A 20088-nucleotide genomic window follows, 5' to 3' on the forward strand; every position below is an offset into this window, starting at 1 on the left:
ATTCCAGTGCTAGCAGTGTTAACTCTATGAAGCTGATTTACTTCAATAAATATATTAATTTAAATATGGTACCTTGTGGTTTGAAATACGGTAAACGGAACAATTTGGATCTCTCTTATTGCATTCTTCAGGAGAGAGCTAAGTATCTATCATTCTCTCTAATAACAGTTATGCAGTTTTCTGAAGGGTTAAGGAAAAGAACAGACTCTACCATACTCCTAAGAGAGCTACAGAAACAAGGTCAAAACACATGTTAGGGAAAGCATGACCTAAAGATCTATTGAGAAAGAAGCCACACATGATAGTCTCTCAAAGAACTGGAGCCTTCAGGGAAAGAATCCAAAAATATCTCACATAATGAAAAAAATTACCTAAAACACAAGGAACTTTTCCTCCAAAAGAAGAAGCCAGAGCCACAGTTCTCAAAATATACTTCTATGGGACAGAGATGCACTGCAAAATGACCTGAGGTGAAAGTCTGCTTAAGGTTGAGTAATGGCAATTTGTTCCCAGTACACAGGAAGAAAATAAAAATTAAGTTAATAGGTAGAATTCTATGAATTGTGCTGAAATCCTTGGTGCCCACCACTACAATTTACCCGTAAGGATACAAGAAAGACATGAAAGACTAATATGATTTCCAGGTGTCCTGGTGATTAAACAACTTAGAAAATCACTGGCTTGGAGAGTTTCTATCTTAAATCTCAATACAGAAAAGGTTTGACTCTAGAAGTACCTAATTTAAGTTCTGGCGCACTTGTGTATTCAATGAATGTAGATATTTTGATACTCTTACATATGGATATTTGTAATAATTATTTCCCTTAAGGTGAAAAAAAGAAGAATATATATCAAATTTTAAACGGTAAAGGGGAATAACCGGAGGAAGATTTAAGGTATTCTTTCATGTTTTCAGTTTTATTGCAGTCTTTATTAATAGTGATCAAAGTAGTATCAGAAAAAATAAAGGTAGTTACATTTGGAAACTAATACAGTCAATATAAGGTGGAGGCTTCTATTTTCATCAAAGAAAAAAGTTATCAAATCTATCACTGCTCTAACAAAAGCTTTGCTTTGCTGAAATAACCTTTAATTTAAAAATACATACTTGTCTAGTATCAGCATCAATAAGATCAAAGAAGGCTCGAACTGTAGTCAATTGCAATTGTTTACACCTAAAGAACAAAATAAATGTTATAAATGAAACTTCCTCTAAAAATATACCTTTGATACAAACATGAACAATTCTATAATTTAATGGAATATATGAATTTCCCTTAATGTTGAAAACTCAAATTATTTGAGTCCTTATTATTAAGCATATATCTTAAAGCTGAAATACATAAAAATAAAGCAAATTAGGTCTTTCTGGATATTTGAGAGCAGATCTGTCAGGATCCCTCTATCTTTCCTAAATCTCCATGTCTACCCCATCTTCCTATGTCTGAACTGTTGTGGTTCCTATAGATGCCACTGACTGCAAAACCAGAGGAGGGTCAGAAGAGAATTCTTTAAGTCAAAACATAGAAAAGATACTAGGTTAGGGACTATGTATTTCTCCATCCTTATATTAACCTATTTATTTATTTATAATAAGGGTAAATCTAATTCCTACTTGGTTTTCAATATGCTGCTCTAGAATAGTCATTAATCAAGTCCCCGAGTTTGGTGACTGGCCAAAAAGCCCAATTGTAAGTGTCTTTGATTCTGCCCAAATATGACAAACTCTAGAATAGCTTCATTTGAGACTGATGCTACTTGTTCTTTAGGAGAAGATTTTATAGGTTGTCAAGGACACCTTGGTCAAAAAACCAAGACAAGAAAAAAGGTTGGAGTTCTAAGCCCCTAAGTAAATCTTTCTCCCCAATCCTTATTTATTTATGGATAAAGCTCTAAGAAAGCTAACAAACCATGCAATTCATTGATGAGAAAAGAGGACCACCACTAATTACTAAAATAAGTTATATGAACTTACCATACAATGGAAAGGTGGTCTGTTGAGACCCAGGTCTTAGGCACTGCTGAACTCTGAAAGGAAAGAAATAAAACTATACTTAAGAAAAGCATATTTGTTAGTCTGCAAAAGTCCTGAAATTCTTATAGGCTAATATGTAGAAACATGTAATATTAGTTCCACTATTTTATGACACAGACATTTTAAAATGATGCATTCTTATAAAAGGTGATCCAAAAATATTTAGATATTTCCTACATACAATAATTCTCTGTCATTACTGCTTAGTCAAGCTTAAATTACCCTTTAAAAATTATTAAAACATCCCCAGATTACTTACTGTAGTTTAATGTCTAACTCATTACTCTAATAACAGGTTGAGTTTACAATTCTTTAATAAATCTTAGGGTATATATAAGTTACAATAGATATTTTAGTAACTTTAGTTCTGACTAGACTATCACTTAATATGTTAACTCTAATCAGGGTGTGCCTGAGAAATACTTAGGCTGGGGAGATTTTTCAAAATAAATATGTCTGATCACAAAACTACCAAATTAGACTCTTTTGGTGGAGTCCAGGCTTACTTATTTTGAAAACAAAAACAAAAAAACCCTTGGAGTTCCCGTCGTGGCACAGTGGTTAACAAATCCGACTAGGAACCATGAGGTTGCGGGTTCAGTCCCTGCCCTTGCTCAGTGGGTTAACGATCCGGCGTTGCCGTGAGCTGTGGTGTAGGTTGCAGATGCGGCTCGGATCCCGAGTTGCTGTGGCTCTGGCGTAGACCAGTGGCTAAGCTCCGATTCCACCCCTAGCCTGGGAACCTCCATATGCCATGGGAGCGGCCCAAAGAAATAGCAAAAAGACCAAAAAAAAAAAAAAAAAACCCTAGATCATTAGGATACAAACTGCTGGTTAGAGAGAGAAATGCAAAAGCCTACTAAAAAAATCTAATTATTTGTGGAAGGCTTCCTAACAATGGCACAACACCCTCCAAGAATTAAACTTTTTTTCATGCAAAGTAATGACCTCCCTGTGAACAGTATCTTACATACAATGGGGGAAAATTAAGTAAACCTGGTATTATTTTTCACAGTTTCTTTGCACTGTCAAAGACACAATGAGATGCCCTCCCTAGAACTGTCAAAACAAAAGAACAGGAAACTAATATGCAAGAAAATTTACAGACAATGAACATGCCACTTTAATTAAAAAAAAAAGTTATTTGTAACTAAAAAAAAAGTATTTATAACTTCTAAGGAGTCATCAAGTCACTGTCACTCTTGTACTTGACGAAGAACAACAGGTATTTGGTTTCAGACTCTAAAGCTGGAGGAAACTACAGCATACTTAATGAACTTATAAACATCAGCTACCTTATTTAGAAATTACTGCTGAGAACTTACTTTAAAAATTAAGACAACCAGAGTTCACTGTGGTTCTAAGGTTATATTAGATGCTCAGCAGAGTAAGAACTCACAGTAGACATAATTTACTACTAACAAGTACATAAAGCTGGTTTACTTTCATTCTTTGCTAGAGCGGAAGAAGGAAAGTCAACACAAATAAATAAGCAGTTGCTTATCATTTTTATGGTAAAAACTGCTGAATGTCCACCAAAATCTTCTTCCTTTTTCACACGTTTAGCTGGACTGCACGTCTCAGTCTCATTCTAAGGTATGACTAAGTTTTCTCTAATAATATGTGAACAAGAGTGATGTGTGCCATCTCCAGGCCTGACTGATCTCCTAAAGTTCTTTCCCCCTTCATGTGAGTTGAAACAGTTATGATTAGGGCAGTCTTGGAAGTAAAGCATTTAAGAAGGGGGAACCTACTATCAGCCTGGGTCCCTTTAATGAGATTCCTCCAAAAACCACCCACCACTTAAATGTACACATAGGGCAGTTATATGAGTAAAACGTAAAATTCTGTGTTTAAGTGCCATTACCTGCATGAGTGAATATTACAGTAGGTCAGCCTACTCTACTAATGTAACTGAAGTCTCTAAAATAATTTTTCTAGTCACAATGGATAAAAATGCCATTTAACTGTTCTTGAGATAATCACTAAAAAGTTACTTCTTAATAACTGTTTTTTAAAATGAGAAATGCTTGGAAAAATAAAATTTTTTTCAGGACCAAAAAAAAAAAAAAAAAGACTGTTGATTATTTAGAGGCTAAAAACCAAGTAATTAAATACTTACTCAGATTATACAATAACTAGCTTTGAGAAAGTTGCATAATAAGTAAAATATATTTTCATCAAAGACAGATATATAAGCTGCCTTGAACAGAACATATTATTAAATGCATTAGAAAAGACAGAAATCTGCAGGCATGCACACACACACACGTCATTAAAAAGACCAAAGTCTCTAAAAGCTTCAGGATGTGTTATCAATACATCATCATGTTCCAGACCAAGACTAGGAAATAAGTTATACCCAATTTTATATGACTACAAACATCTATGTTTACTAAGGCGTTCATATTTAGAGTTTTGAGAACTTCTAGCACATATCTGCCCAAAATATTCAGCATCAAATAATAGGATCCATACCAACAATGGAGCTTGAGAGATTTACCAATTAGTTCTAAAGCTGTTATGGGTACATGACAACTTCTCCAGTTATATATTTAAAAACTGCAGATAAGAACATAATAGCTTAAAAATTCTTGTTCTACATATGGCAAGCCATCAGTAATATCTGTTTATTGAATGATTAAAAATCTAAGGAAGGGCAAATAGCAGATAAGCTGAGCAAAGGAGTATCTTTGAAGAGGACAACTATGAAACAAAGAATGCTCACTTAAAAAACAAAAGGAATGCTATGAATTTAATTTATATTTGGGGTTAAAAAGTTAAGTTCATAACTGAAGACTTCAAGGTTAAAAATATAAGAAATATATAAATCCTAAAAGGAAAGTTGAACTTATTTTATAGAAGCTATATATCCCTGCTAAAGACCAAATACTTGATATCCTAGCAGGGAAGAATAATTAGCAAATTAATTAATCAGAGTCTACCTATACTTTCAAAGTTAATTTTTTTTTGTCTTTTTATGGCCACACTCACGGCATAAGGAAGGTCCTAGGCTAGGGGTGGAACTGGAGCTACAGCCTACACCACAGACAGAGCAGCACAAGATACAAGTCATGCCTGCAACCTATGCTGCAGCTCATGGCAATGCCAGATCCTTAACCCAGTGAGCAAAGCCAGGGATCGAACCCGCATCTTCATGGATACTGGTCGGGTTCTTAACCTGATGAGCTAATTTTTAAATTCTAAAATCAGTAAACTTCCATTCAAGATTACAATTCAAGAGTATGTGAAATTCCACTACTACTGTAATAATGTATACAGCATATCACTGAGACACAACAAGGGGCCCTGGGACTTTAGGTCACACTTTCTCTCTGTCTTTTTTTTTTAGGACTACACCGGCAGCATACGGAAGTTGGTGGGCTAGGGGCTAAATCAGAGCTGCAGGCCTATGCCACAGCCACAGCAACACTGGATCCAAGCCGAATATGCAACCTATGCTGCAACTTGCAGCAACACTAGATCCTTAACCCACTGTGGAAGGTCAGGGATTGAACCAGGATCCTAATGGACACGATGCTGAGTTCTTAACCCAATAAGCCACAATAGGAACTCCTAGGCCACACTTTCTTACACTTAAAATTCTAATCAACAGATAGACACTTATTTTGAACAAGATACAAGTATCCTCATAAATAAAAGTCATTTGCACAAAGTTTCTAAAATCCTTTTCACTTTCCATGGATCTAAGTATCCATGCCTCTGCCTTCTCAAAATACTCATACTCATTCTTTTATATTCTTTCTCTCTCACACACACATGCATGCACATGTGCACACACAAATAGCATACTATGCCAACTAAGCAATCACTTTCAAGCAACTACATATTTCTCCTTTCATACCCATATCCCTCATGTTACTACTTTAGTAGAATCTTAAAAAAGATTACCACAACAGATAAGGCACTGGTATGATCGCTTAATTTTGGTAGAAAAGTCAGTCCTGAACGAACTTGGTAATCCCGGAATCCTCCAGCTACAGAAAGCGTGGTTAAATTTATGTGTCTAGCATTTAGAATCCAATAGTTATTTACAGTCATATAAAAATCTGGTAGGAAATAAAAAAAAGACATATGTTAAAAATTAGTAATCATTCCCTCCAACAATAATATATCCATACTATGAATATTAAACTGAGTTTCTGTTTAGGCCATATGAATGGTCAATAAACAATATCATCCACATTTCTCTATTTTGAGTAAAATCAGTATCTTTACACATACTCTACTTTTCTCATTAAATCAGAGTACAAATACTAAGAGTTAGTAAAAGTATCAATAAAGAAAAAAGATACTGTAATTTCATTAGCTTTGACAAGTCCATATGCAAACAAGTTTCTACATTCCACAAGGACACTATTTGTTTATGAGTCACATAGTATGGGAAGAAAACCTGAACTTCTTCCAAAGAGAAACATTTACTATGCTAAGGAGTTGTAGATCTTCCTAACCATGGTTGTGTCCCTGCTTATAAATGCAGCTCTCTACTGCAGCCACCTACTGGTGACCACATAAAGTATGACATTCACATTTGTTTTGGGACTCTCTGCTATGGAAAATCTGATGTTTAAGAAAGACGGTTCTGGAGTTCCTGTCGTGGCGCAGTTGTTAACGAATCCGACTGGGAACCATGAGGTTGCGGGTTCAATCCCTGGCCTGGCTCAGTGGGTTAACGATCCGGCGTTGCCGTGAGCTGTGGTGTAGGTTGCAGATGCGGCTCGGATCCCGCGTTGCTGTGGCTCTGGCGTAGGCCAGTGGCTACAGCTCCGATTCAACCCCTAGCCTGGGAACCTCCACATGCTGCGGGAGTGGCCCAAGAAATAGCAAAAAAAGAAAGAAAGAAAGAAAGAAAGATGGTTCTACCCATTTAGTGTAGCAAAGGGAAGAACCTGCAGACAATTTTACTACTTTATCTACGATTAGAAAAGATTAGAAAAATTTAGTGTCAAAGATCTGAAGCCAAAGCAAGGGAGTTCTAATTTCCTGGACTGATTGTCAAAACTTAATGCATTTTTATCCTGGCATTTGGTCCCACTGGTGGCTTTTAACATTCTGGAACAGCAAGTTCTTCTCATTGAAGATCTCAGCAGTATTCAGTTAAACTGTAACCAAGCAGACGCATTCCTAACATTTTTCCAGGGCTTGTGATAAGAGTACCAATGGGATATACATGCCATATGCCTATATATTTAAAAGGCAAAATTCCAGCTAACAAACTGTTAAATCGAATGTATTTTCTCTGCCTACTTTCACAAATATGTCACTGAAATAGCCTGGAAGGCCAGGTTCAAATTAAGGATTTCAGGACACCTCAGAGATGGACACTGGATTATAGAAGCACAGGGAGAGCAGACTGTTGTGGAGATCTACAGCTGCAGCATAAGGAGAGCAGATCACTGTGGTGTCTTCCTTTCCTTGCCATCCCCATTACATCCTGTACCATGAGGAACCCCTATGCACATCCAAGCTCTGTCTGTACCTCATGCAGGGCTACCTCTTGGCCACAATTCATTAGGATTATATATACCTGTCCCCAGGACAGATCCAGGTAAGAGGCTAAGGAAGCACACTCGAGGCATATGAACAAGAAAGACTGATTACTTGGATCATGGTCTAGAAGTAAAGATACAGTCTCCAAGTGGGAAAGCTGCTTGGCCTGTAAACCCCACATCCTGTGGGGAATGGCAACAGGAGATTAGGGCCCTCTAACATGCAGAGACCAGTACAAGGCTTCCTTTCCCCTATTTAAGGACAATACCTCTACACGGGATAAACTAGGAATCTACTTCTGGAAGTCACACGGGTCTCCTAAAAACCTAAAATCCACTGACACTTGAATTTTTGTTTTTTCATTCTAATTGTGGCTTAATGCAATAAAATAAATACAGAATAAAGAGACAGAGGATTGCTGACTACTGAAAAATCACCATGACTCTATGAAGCACTTTTAGCCTAAGCCATTTACAGACAGACCATCAGTATCCTTCAAAACCAGTAAAACCTGACCCTCTTGATAGTTCTTTCCCTAAAAGAGATTTTTAAGATGTATTTTGAGTATTCTAGTTTAACTACATGACTCAACTAATATATCAATAAAATGCAGTAAGAGAAAGAATTATCAATTGTCATGAGAAGTAATATGATTTTTCTATGCCTTTACTTTTTTCCTAAACCTATTATAAATAATAATATATAATTACTAGAATTAGTAAAGCAAATTTAAACGACTTCAATCATAAAACAAAATTTAGGAGTTCCCATCGTGGCTCAGCAGAAACAAATCTGACTAGCACCCATGAGGACGCAGGTTCGATCCCTGGCCTTGCTCAATGGGTTAAGGATCTGGCGTTGCTGTGAGCTATGGTGAAGGTTGCAGATGTGGCTCAGATCCCACATTGCTGTGGCTGTGATATAGGCTGGCAGCTATAGCTCCAATTTGACCCCTAGCCTGGGAACCTCCCTATGCCACTGGTGCGGACCTAAAAAGACAAAAAAAAAAAAAAAAAAAAAAAAGATTTCTACAGGCAAGGTTTTATACGTAATACAGAAAAAAATTCCAACTTCTCTGTAAGTACTGTTGCACCAGATATTCCAGCAAATAAGTTACTCCCTGGCAATGTTATGTTTAAATAGATGCTTTGGAAAACTACTTTGGTATGGGGTCATTAGGGTATATTTTTCACTTATCTATAAACAAAATTTTATCACAATTAAGATAATGCAGATTTTAACAGGATCAGAAGTATAAATTTACTAGTCAGGGAAAATAATTATTTCTAGAGATATTCTTCTACACATACAATATTCTAATAAGCACTGAATACTTGACTTAATATTTGAGATAGGCATTTAATTCTTATTCTGTGACATTATCACTATTTAATTAGATGACAGCAGTCACAAACTTCCACTGCTTATTCAAAATTCCCTGCAACATTACAGTATTATCCATAATTTTATTTCCTCTGTTATCATAATGTAACTCAGAGGCAACATACACAAAGGTTAAAAGCACAGGCCCAGAAATAAGCTGTCAGAGTCAAATACTGGCTGCACTACTTTCTTGCCATGTGACTTTGTGCAAGAACTTTATCTTGGCCTCTGTTTTTCTATGCACGAACATGGCAATACAATGGTACCTACCTCAAAAGACTGCTGGAAGGATCAGATGACATAATAACCCTGTAAAGTCCTTACTACAATACCCAAAATACAATTAAGAGCTCCATAAATATCAGCAATTCTACCTTCACCATATAAAGTGTTAGCAGACCTGTTTATTTAAAAACAAGGCATTTCTACTATTTTACTTAAATACAAGCTTATTCTGAATAGAGTACTCTGAAGAGTTAACAAAACATAGCAAGTAAAAACACACTTTGAGAAACAGGGAGTCATCCTCAAGAAAAACTGAAGCCCAAATACCTAGGGATTGTAAGACACATGCCCTCCACATTAAGATGCTAGACAGAGAAAACTAACAGCAATTCCAGTTATGAGCCTAAGTTGAAAGTCACGAAGAGATGCTCAGAAAGGGAGGTGTTGATTTGAACCTTCAGAAAGGGAGGTGTTGATTTGAACCTAAGCTATGTCACACAAGGATAAACCTGCAGCACACTCTATAGGGAGCAGCTGCAGGGACTTGTTTAATCCTAAACAATGGGGAGATCAGTTAGTGCTTACGTAACAGTACTCACCTGTAATGAAATGATCTAATGGCATCACAGGAGCAACATGAGGCGTGGCTTGTGTAACAAGAAGATTGATCAGATCGTGTTTAAAATTTTTCAGTGTAAGCAATGCTCTTGCAACGAGGCCACCCATAGAATGACCAATTATTGCCACGCTTTTGGGAGCAAATTCTTGACCCTATCAAAAAAATCACCAAGGCATGACTAAGAATTTAGTATCATAATAAATATACTAAATACTTCTCTCTACATATGAGCAATTTAATAGAAAAAAGAAAATTTAAACTTTATATAACCTCCCATCATAAAACACAGAAATACATCTTCATATACTTATAATGAATGTACACACACTATTTAGTGTTGTGCAAACTTTTTTAAAGATAAATTTTACAAAGTTCTATTAGTTTCAGGTGTCCAGCAAAGTAACTCAATTATACACATACATATATCCATTCCTTTTCAGATTCTTTTCCCATATAGGTTATTACACAGTATTAAGTAGATTACCCTATTTGTACACTAAATCCTGGTTACTTACCTATTTTATATATAGTGTGTACATGTCAATTTCAACCTGCTAATCTATTCCAGGGCCCTCATTTCCCCTTTGGTAACCATAAATTTGGTTTCAAGATCTTTGAGTTGTTTTTGTTCTGTAAGTTCTTTCATATCATTTTTATTAGATTCCACATGTTAGTGATCTCATATATTTGTCTTTCTCTGACTTACTTCCCTTAGCATGATAATCTCTAGATCCATCCATGTTGCTGCAAATGTTGTTAGTTCATGCTTTTTTAAAATGTCGGAGTAAGAGTCCACTGTATATATGTACCACATCTTCTTTATCTATTCCTCTGTTGACAGACGTTTAGGTTGCTTCAATGTCTTGGCTACTGTCAATAGTGCTGTGATGAACACTGGGGTGGATGTATCTTTTCAGATTATGGTTTTCTCCAGATAGATGCCCAGGAATGGGATTGCTGGGTCATGTGGTAGTTCTACATTTAGGTTTTTTTTTTTTTTTTAATAATGATTTTTACTTCTTCCCTTATAGCTAGTTTACAGTGTTCTATTAATTTTCTATTGTACAGCATGGTGACCCAGTTACATGTACACATTCTTTTTTCTCACATTATCATGCTGCATCATAAGTGACTAGATATAGTTCCCAGTGCTACACAGTTTCTGAAGGAACATTTTCTCCACACCTTCTCTAGCATTTCCTGGTTGTCAACTTTTTGATGATAACCAATCTAACTGGTATAAGGTGGAATCTTACTATAGTTTTGATTTGCATTTCTCTAATAACTAGTGAAACTGAACATATTTTCTTGTGCTTTTTGGCCATCTGTCTGTCTTCTTTGGAGAAATGTCTGTTCAGATCTTCTGATCATCTTAAAAATTGGGTTGTTTGATTTTAGTACAAAGCTGTGAGATGTTTATTTTGGAGATTAATCCCTTGTTGGTTGCTTTGTTCTGCAAACATTTTTTATCAGCTAGCTTTGGTTTTCTGAACCCAAGTCAGAACATCTAGTCTAGCAAATCATGTTTTTACCATTTGTTTTACTGGATATGAGACGTAACTGTAGCTGGTGTATACTAGAATATTAGATTTTATAGGATATATGAAGTTAGATTATTTATTTGAAATTGGAAATATCACAAAAAAGACAGAAAAATTATGCTGCCATAGTAATATATTCATCATATTGATATATCTTTTTTTTTTCTTTTTTCTTTTGAGGGCTGCACTGGGGCCATATGGAGGTTCCCAGGCTAGGCGTCTAATCAGAGCAGCAGCTGCTGGCCTACGCCACGCCACAGCAACGTGGGATCCGGGCCGCGTCTGCAACCTACACCACAGCTCACGGCAACGCCGGATCCTTAACCCACAGAGCAGGTCTAGGGTCGAACCCGCAACCTCATGGTTATTAGTCGGGTTCATTAACCACTGAGCCACGACAGGAACTCCCATATTGATATATCTTATCTCATTAAATTATTTCTCTGTTGTGCACCTGTATTTAAAGAGACCTACATTCCAAAACACCTATTCACTGATAATTACATATTTTATTTTATTTATTTTTGGTCTTTTGTCCTTTTAGGGCTGCACTCACAGCACATGGAGGTTCCCAGGCCAGGAGTCTAATCAGAGCTGTTGCTGCTGGCCTATGCCAGAGCCACAGCAATGCCAGATCAGAGCCGCGTCTGCAACCTACACCACAGCTCATGGCAACGCCAGATCCTTAACCCCCTGAGCGAGGCCAGGGATTGAGCCTGTAACCTCATGGTTCCTAGTCAGATTTGTTTCCGCTGTGCCATGATGGGAACTCCACGTACTTTATTTTTATTTATTTTTTGTCTTTTTGCCTTTTCTAGGGCCACTCCCATGGCATGTGGAGGTTCCCAGGCTAGGGGTCTAATCGGAGCTGTAGCCGACGGCCTATACCACAGCCACAGCAACGCAGGATCCGAGCCGTGTCTGTGACCCACACCACAGCTCACAGCAACACCGGATCCCCAACCCACTGAACAAGGCCAGGGATCGAACCCGCAACCGCATGGTTCCCAGTCAGTTTCGTTAACCACTGCGCCACGACGGGAACTCCTCCACATATTTTATTTTAAAAATAAGTATTGCTTTTTAAAAAAAAAAATTTCTGTCTTCACATAATAGCCTATGTTCCATTACCAAACTTCTGCTCATCACCCTCCACACTAATCCACCATCTATGCCTCCTCTCTTGTTACCACAAATAAACTGAGTCTTAAGCAGAAGAGTTAACAGGATAGGCCTTAGAGTAGGCCTAAGGTAATCCTTCTGGTCTGCAGTCTGGGACCTTATATTTAGGAAGGGTTCCCATTTCCTAAATGATAAGAACGGCTTATTGTACTGAAACTGTTTCATATAGAATGGTTTCTGCCGAACACCTTCATCCTTCTGGTTGGGATTTTGGTACATGGAAGGCACAGATGCACAGTGTGTCTATGTGACCAGCCCCCAATTAAAAACAAGAACAACAACAACAAAAACCTTGGCCAGGAGACTCTAATGAGCTTCTCTCATAGATGACACTTCATACATGTCACATTGTTGCTAGGAATTAACTGCAATCCTGTGTGACTTTCTTGCAAGAGGACACTGGAAAGCTTGCATCTGGTTTCTCCAGACTTTATCCCATACACTTTTTTTCTTGGCTGATTTTACTTTGTATCCTTTCACTGTAATAAATCAAAGCCATGAGTAAAGTATCTGCTGAGTCCTAGGAGACCTCCAGGAGAATCACTGAGCTTGGGGATGGTTTTGGTGATTCTGATCTTAGCAAATGCCAAACCCTAGATATGTGCTCTAAAACCTATCCCCTTTAGCCTTCTCAAGTAACTCCAGCAACTCTTCCTACTTTCTCCTTGCATCACTGTTTCTCCCTCTCTCCTAGATCATTCTCACCAGGATATAAATAAACTGTTATTCTCCCTTAGAAAATAAAAACAACTGGGAATTCCCACTGTGGCACAGTAGTTTAGGAATCCAATTGCAGTGGCTTGGGTCACTGAAGAAGCATGAGTTCGATCCCCTGCCTGTCATGGTGGATAAAGGATCTGGTGTTGCTGCAGCTGTGGTAGAGGCTGCAGCTGTGGCTTGGATTCAATCCCTGGCTGGGAACTTCCATATAATGTGGGTGCAGCCATAAAACTTAAAAAAAAAAAAAACCCAAAAAAAACCCCTTTTTACTTCTACTTTTCCTTAGTGACTACATCTTTATAGATTTTTACAGCAAACTCTTTAAAAACAGTTGTCTACACAGAACTTTGTTTTCAATTTCTCAATTGACTTAACTTTTTTTTTTTTTTGTCTTTTAGGGCCACATCTGCAGCATATGGAGGTTCCCAGGCTAGGCGTCGAATGTGAGCTATAGCTGCAGGCCTACGCCACAACCACAGCAACGCATGTTCCAAGCCTCGTCTTCGACCTACACCACAGCTCACGGCAACGCCAGATCCTAACCCACCGAGAGAGGCCAGGGATCAATCCTGCAACCTCATGGTTCCTAGTCAGATTTGTTTCCACTGCACCATGACGGGAACTCCTCGGTGGGACTGAACTTAATTGATTACTTCTTCCTCTTTGAAATGCTTTGCTTGGTTCCCTTGACAGTATACTCTTCTGGTTCTCCTCTTACCTCACTGGCTGCTCTTTTTAGTCTCTTGCTGGTCCCTTCTTAGCTCCCCTCATCTTGTTATACTGGTGTGATTCACACCTCAGTTCTTAGTTCTCTTCTTTCACAACCTGAATCCAGTGATCTCATCCAGTTCCGTGGCTTTAAATGTATCTATATGTTGTCAATCTTCAAGTTATGTATCTCCAGACCGGACCTCTTCTCTTGAACACTAAACTTAAGCTCTAACTGCATATTACAAGCCACACCTGGAATGTCTAACGTGCACCTTAAATCGAACCTGTCTAGAACTCTTAATATCTTTCAAACCTACTCCTTTTGCATTTCCCCCTACCCTAATTAATGGTATTTTAATCCTTCTAGTTCTTCTAGTTTGGGTCACCCTTAATTCTTCATTTTCTCTCACATTTTCCTTCCATACCTGAACTGCGAGCAAATCTTGTTGCCTTTAAGATTTATACCAATCTGAACATTTCTTTTCATGTCCACTGCTACCAACTTGATGCAAACCACCATTATTTCTTGCCTGGATTACTACAACGGCCTCCTAACTGGTATCTCTGTTTCCACCTTTACATCCCTTTAGTTTATCCTCAAAAATATCCCAAATGACACTGTTAAAACCTAAAAACAAAACATGTCATTCCTTTGATTAAATTGCCTTCCTGGGGAGTTCCCGTCGTGGCGCAGTGCTTAACTAATCCGACTAGGAACCATGAGGTTGCGGGTTCGGTCCCTGCCCTTGGTCAGTGGGTTAACGATCCGGCATTGCCGTGAGCTGTGGTGTAGGTTGCAGACGCGGCTCGGATCCCGAGTTGCTGTGGCTCTGGCGTAGGCCGGTGGCTACAGCTCCGATTCAACCCCTAGCCTGGGAACCTCCACATGCCGCGGGAGCGGCCCAAGAAATAGCAACAACAACAACAACAACAAAAAAGACAAAAGACAAAAAATAAAATAAAATAAAAAAATAAATTGCCTTCCTGGAGTTCCCGTCGTGGCGCAGTGGTTAATGAATCCAACTAGGAACCATGAGGCTGCAGGTTCGATCCCTGGCCTTGCTCAGTGGGTTAAGGATCCAGCGTTGCTATGAGCTGTGGTGTAGTTGCAGACGTGGCTCGGATCCCGAGTTGCTGTGGTTGTGGCGTAGGCCGTCGGTTACAGCTCTGAGTAGATTCCTAGCCTGGAACCCTCCATATGCTGTGGGAGCTGCCCTAGAAAAGGCTAAAAAAAAAAAAGACAAAACAAACAAACAAAAACCGCCTTCCTTCCAAACTCTCCTTGTACTAACTCACTCTGTCTATTCCAGCCATACCAGTCTCCTTGATTTTCCTCAAATACAGTACACATGTGTTTGCCTCGTATGTTCGTTTCCCCTGCCTAGATATCTAGATATTGCTAGATATCTAAATGGACTACTCCCTCACATCTTTCATTTGTATTAAACCTCCTTCCTCTCAACAGAGGTCTTCACTGGGTACCCGTATGTATAATTGTAGTCTTCTATCCTCAACTCCCCATCTCTCCTTCCTGTTTCATTTTTCTTCCTGACATTTATCACCATATAATACATATTTTTATTTACTATGTTTACTGTCTGCCTCTCCCTATTAAAACATAAGGTCCATGAGGGCTTGGATTTCCACTGTAGTCATTCCTCTAATTGCATGCAGACTCATGTGATGAATGAATGTGGTTTTCTCCATCTAAAACGTCCTCTCACTTTCCCATACCCAAATCGTATCCATTCAACCAGACTCAATTATCTCTAACCCCACTGTACTTGCTTATATAGAACTATTACTCTCTAATAATAAATATTACTCTCTAATACCTGCACCCATGGCACGCAGAAATTCCTGGGCCAGGAATCAAAATCAAGTCACAGTGGTGACAAATGCTGAATCCTTTACTGCTAGAACTACTAAAAGCCTCATTTTAAAAGAAAGCTTGTTAGTTCTATTATAACTTTAATATACATTAATTAGAGAAAACATGACAACAACAAATGGGGAAGAAAAACAAATTACCTAGTATATAACATTAAAAACATGATTTTTGTTTGTTTGTTTGTTTTGTCTTTTTGTCTTTTCTAGGGCCGCTCCCGTGGCATATGGAGGTTCCCAGGTTAGGGGTCTAACCAGAGCTGTAGCCGCCGGCCTACGGCCTACACCACAGCCACAGCAATGAAGGATCATAGCCAAGGCTGCGACCTACACCACAGCTCATGGCAACGCCAGATCCTTAACCCACTGAGCAAGGCCAGGGATCGAACTCACAACCTCATGGTTTAGTCATATTCGTTAACCACTGAACCATGATGAGAACTCCAAAAACATGATTTTTCATTGTGAATGACATTTATGGAAATAAATATTTTATAATCACATCTTATTTATCTTATCCAATAAATATCAAATACATAAAAGGTCTTATAACATGGTTTGTTTCATACTATAGTAAGGGTAGATTTAAGCTCAAAAAATACTTGCTGCAGAAGTAATTTTAAAATGCTGGCTTATGCAAAGAATTATGATGTCCAAATTTCATTTCCAAGATGAATAGGAATTCCCATGCCTGGATTACTAGAGCTTCACTGTTATGTCTTGAAATCAGGCAGTACAAGTCCTCCAACTGTTTTTTGGTTTGTTTTTTTTTTTTTCTTTTTTCGTTTTCAAGACTGGCTTTCTTGATTCTTAACTTTGATTTTTTTCACATAAGCTTATCGAATTAAAAAAAAAAAACACCTGCTGGTTTTGATTCATATTGCATTAAATCTACTGATCTCCTTAGTGAGAATTTACATCTTAATTTTGAGTCCTCTACTCCACAAAGTTGATCTGTCAATCTATTTTGAATTTCTTTAAATTTTCATGATAATGTTTGCAGTTTTCAGTGAACAAGTCTTGTACATTATTTATTAAATTTACCCCTAAGAATTTATTTGATACTATTGTAAATGCATTTTAAAATTTCACCTTTCACTTGTTCACTAATTTCTGAATACTCACCATTTTCTTGTGACTTTGCCAAAGGTCTTTCTTTTCAAACAATGTCATTCATCGTCTGATTTGATAATCAGGATTTGCTGGTTTCTTAAAATGAGCTGCTATTGTATAGTCTCTGTGTTTGAGTAAGATGTGTATTATTTTGTCTTTAAACGTTTGATAGAATTCACCACTGAAGTCATTCAGTTCTAGGAGTTTTTTTGGCACTAAGGTTTTCAATTACAAATTCAAAAATTTTTAAATAGACACAGAAATAGAGATTTGTTTCTTCTTGTGTCTGTTTTGTAATTTATTTTTTAAGGGATCTGTGCATTTTATGAGTTGTCAAATCTACTGGCATGAAGTTGTTTATAACATCCCTTTAATAGCTTCTTAGTATCTGTAGGCTCTGTAAAGACATCCCCTCTTTCATTACTTTTTTGGCTACAGCTGTAGGCATGTGAAAGTTTTGGGGCTAGGGACTAAACCTATGTCACAATTGTGACCTGTGCACAATCCAGGAGCCTAAACCTGCTGCAGCACAAGGAAACTTACCTCTCTTTCATTGATATTATTGGGTCCTTTCTTTCTTTAATTTGTCTATGTATGAGTTTATCAATTTTATATATCTTTTCAAAGAGTCAGCAACTGCTATCAATATTTTTCTCTACTCTTTGACTGTTTTCTATTCTCATCTTTACTGTTTCCTTACTTCTACCTACTTTGAGTTTACTTGGTTCTTCTTTCTCTAGCTTCTCAAGTTAGAAGGTTAGATGACTGCTTTTAAACCTTGTTTTGTTTGTTTGTCTTTTGTCTTTTTTTTTTCAGGGCCGCACTCACAGCATCTGGAGGTTCCCAGGCTAGGGGTCTAATCAGAGCTGTTGCCGCTCGCCTATGCCACAGCCACAGCAACACCAGATCAGAGCCGCGTCTGTAACCTACACCACAGCTCATGGCAACGCCGGATCCTTAACCCACTGAGCGAGGCCAGGGATTGAACCCACAACCTCATGGTTCCTAGTTGGATTCATTTCTGCTGTGCCACAATGGGAACTTCTAAACCTTGTTCTTTTCTAATACAAGCACTTAAAACTATGATTTTTTTCTAACCACTACTTCAATCTTACAAATTCTGATGATGTGTTTTCATTTTAATTCAGTTCAAAACATCAAATTTCACCTGTGATTTTTTTTTTAACCTTTGGGTCGTCTAACCTCAAATTTAACCTCTAATCCTCAAATTCCAAATATCTGAAGGTTTTCTAGGTATCTTTTTGTTGTTGACTTCTAATTTAATTCTGCTATGTTCAGAAAGTAAACCCTGTATGATTTCAATCTTCTGAAATTTACTCAGACTTGTTTTATAGCCTAGCATATGGCATATCTTAGTAAAAGTTTCAGGTACATTTAAAGAGAATATAGTTTCTACAGTTGTTGGATATGGTCTACAAATATTAGTAAGTTATGCCAGTCTCCCCCCTTTTTTTGTAAGGGCCGCATCTCCAGCTTATGGAGGTTCCCAGGCTAGGTGTCGAATTGGATCTGTAGCTGCTGGCCCACACCACAGCAATGCAAGATCCAAGCCATGTCTATGACCTACACCACAGCTCGTGGCAACACTGGATCCTTAACCCACTGAGTGAGGCCAGGGATCAAACCTGCATCCTCACGGATACTAGTCAGGTTCATTACCACTGAGCCACAATAGGAATTCTAAGCCAGTTTCTATAGTTGCTGGGTGTATTCTATAAATGTCAACAAGTAAATCTGGTTAATAGTGCTTGAGTCTATACTTTACTGATTTTATATTTATTTCATCAATTACTGAGAGGGGATTGTTGAAATCACCAACTCTAATTATAGATTTACCTATTTGTTCCTTTAGTTCATTAGATTCTGCTTCATGAATCTGGAAGCTCAATTATTCAGTGCATATTCACTTGAGATTCTTTCACCTTCTCTATGACCTGACTTTTTTATTATTATGAAATGACCCTCTTTTATCTGTAATATTCTTTGTCCTATAAGCTATTTAAATGATACTAAGATAACCATGCCACCTTTCATATGATTTGTGTTTGTGTCTCTATTTTTTTCCATTCTTTTACATTTAATCTATCAGGATCTTTATATTCAAAGTGGCTTTTGCTTTCAATATTCAGATTAACATATAGTTGGATGGGTCTTGCTTTTTCTATCCAGTCTGACAAGCTCTTCCTTTTAATTGGAATTTTTTGTTTTGTTTTGTTTTTCTTTTTTGGTTGCCCCATAGCATATGGAGTTCCAGGCCGGGGATCAGATCTGAGCCACAATTGGGACCTAAGCCACAGCTGTGGCAACACTAGATCCTTAACCTACTGCACTGGCCAGGGATCAAACCTGTGTCCCAGTGCTCACAAGATACCACCAATCCCACTGTGCCACAGCAGGAACTCCTGGACTCCTGGAGTGTTTATCTACAATTAATGTAATTATTGATATAGTTGGGTTTAACTCCATCATCTTGCCATTTGTTAACTGTTTGTCCCATCTGTCTTTTTGTTTCTTTCCTCCTTTCAGACTAGGTACAGGCATACCTCATTTTATGGTGCTTCACATTATTATATTTCACAGAATTGTATTTTTTTTTAACAGCAGAAATTGACAGAACATTGTAAATCAACTATAATAAAAAAAAAATTTGTGGCATTGGGCAAGTCTAGTGGTATCATTTTCCAATAGTATTTGATCACTTCGTATCACATTTTTGGTAATTTTCACAATATTTCAACTTTTACATTATTGTATTTGTTAAGCTGAGCTGCAATTAGTGACCTTTGGTGTTGGTACTATGACTGATAAAGGTAAGTATTTTTTAGCAATATTTTATTTTGTTTTATTTTTTTAGCAATATTTTAAAATTAAGGTATGTACATTTTTAAAGATATAATGCTACTATGCACTTGATAGACTGTAGCATAGTGTAAACCTAACTTTTATATACATTGGGAAACAAAAAAATTCATGTGACTTGTGATATCTGCTTTATTGCAGCAGTCTGAAATAGACACTTCTACACCTGAGGTACACCTGTATTTCTCTTCCATTTGCTCCTTAGCTACATTTTTGTTGTTGTTGTTACTCCAGAAATTACAACGTACAACCTACACAATATAGATTACAACACACCATGA

General features: G+C 37.6%; 1 protein-coding gene across 3 annotated transcripts in view; it reads right to left on the minus strand.

Annotated features, from left to right (window-relative positions):
- Window positions 1–20088, minus strand: part of PGAP1 (post-GPI attachment to proteins inositol deacylase 1) — an 82154-nt gene that overhangs the window by 48520 nt on the left and 13546 nt on the right. For all 3 annotated transcript variants that reach the window (XM_047773130.1, XM_047773132.1, XM_047773131.1), the window contains 4 exons: window positions 9754–9925; window positions 5948–6105; window positions 1976–2028; window positions 1109–1175 (listed from right to left, as the gene is read on the minus strand). In XM_047773130.1, the coding sequence (XP_047629086.1) occupies window positions 1109–1175; window positions 1976–2028; window positions 5948–6105; window positions 9754–9925 (450 nt within the window). The remainder of the gene's footprint in view (window positions 1–1108; window positions 1176–1975; window positions 2029–5947; window positions 6106–9753; window positions 9926–20088) is intronic.

Source organism: Phacochoerus africanus, chromosome 3, assembly GCF_016906955.1.
Source record: "Phacochoerus africanus isolate WHEZ1 chromosome 3, ROS_Pafr_v1, whole genome shotgun sequence".
NCBI lineage: Eukaryota > Metazoa > Chordata > Mammalia > Artiodactyla > Suidae > Phacochoerus > Phacochoerus africanus.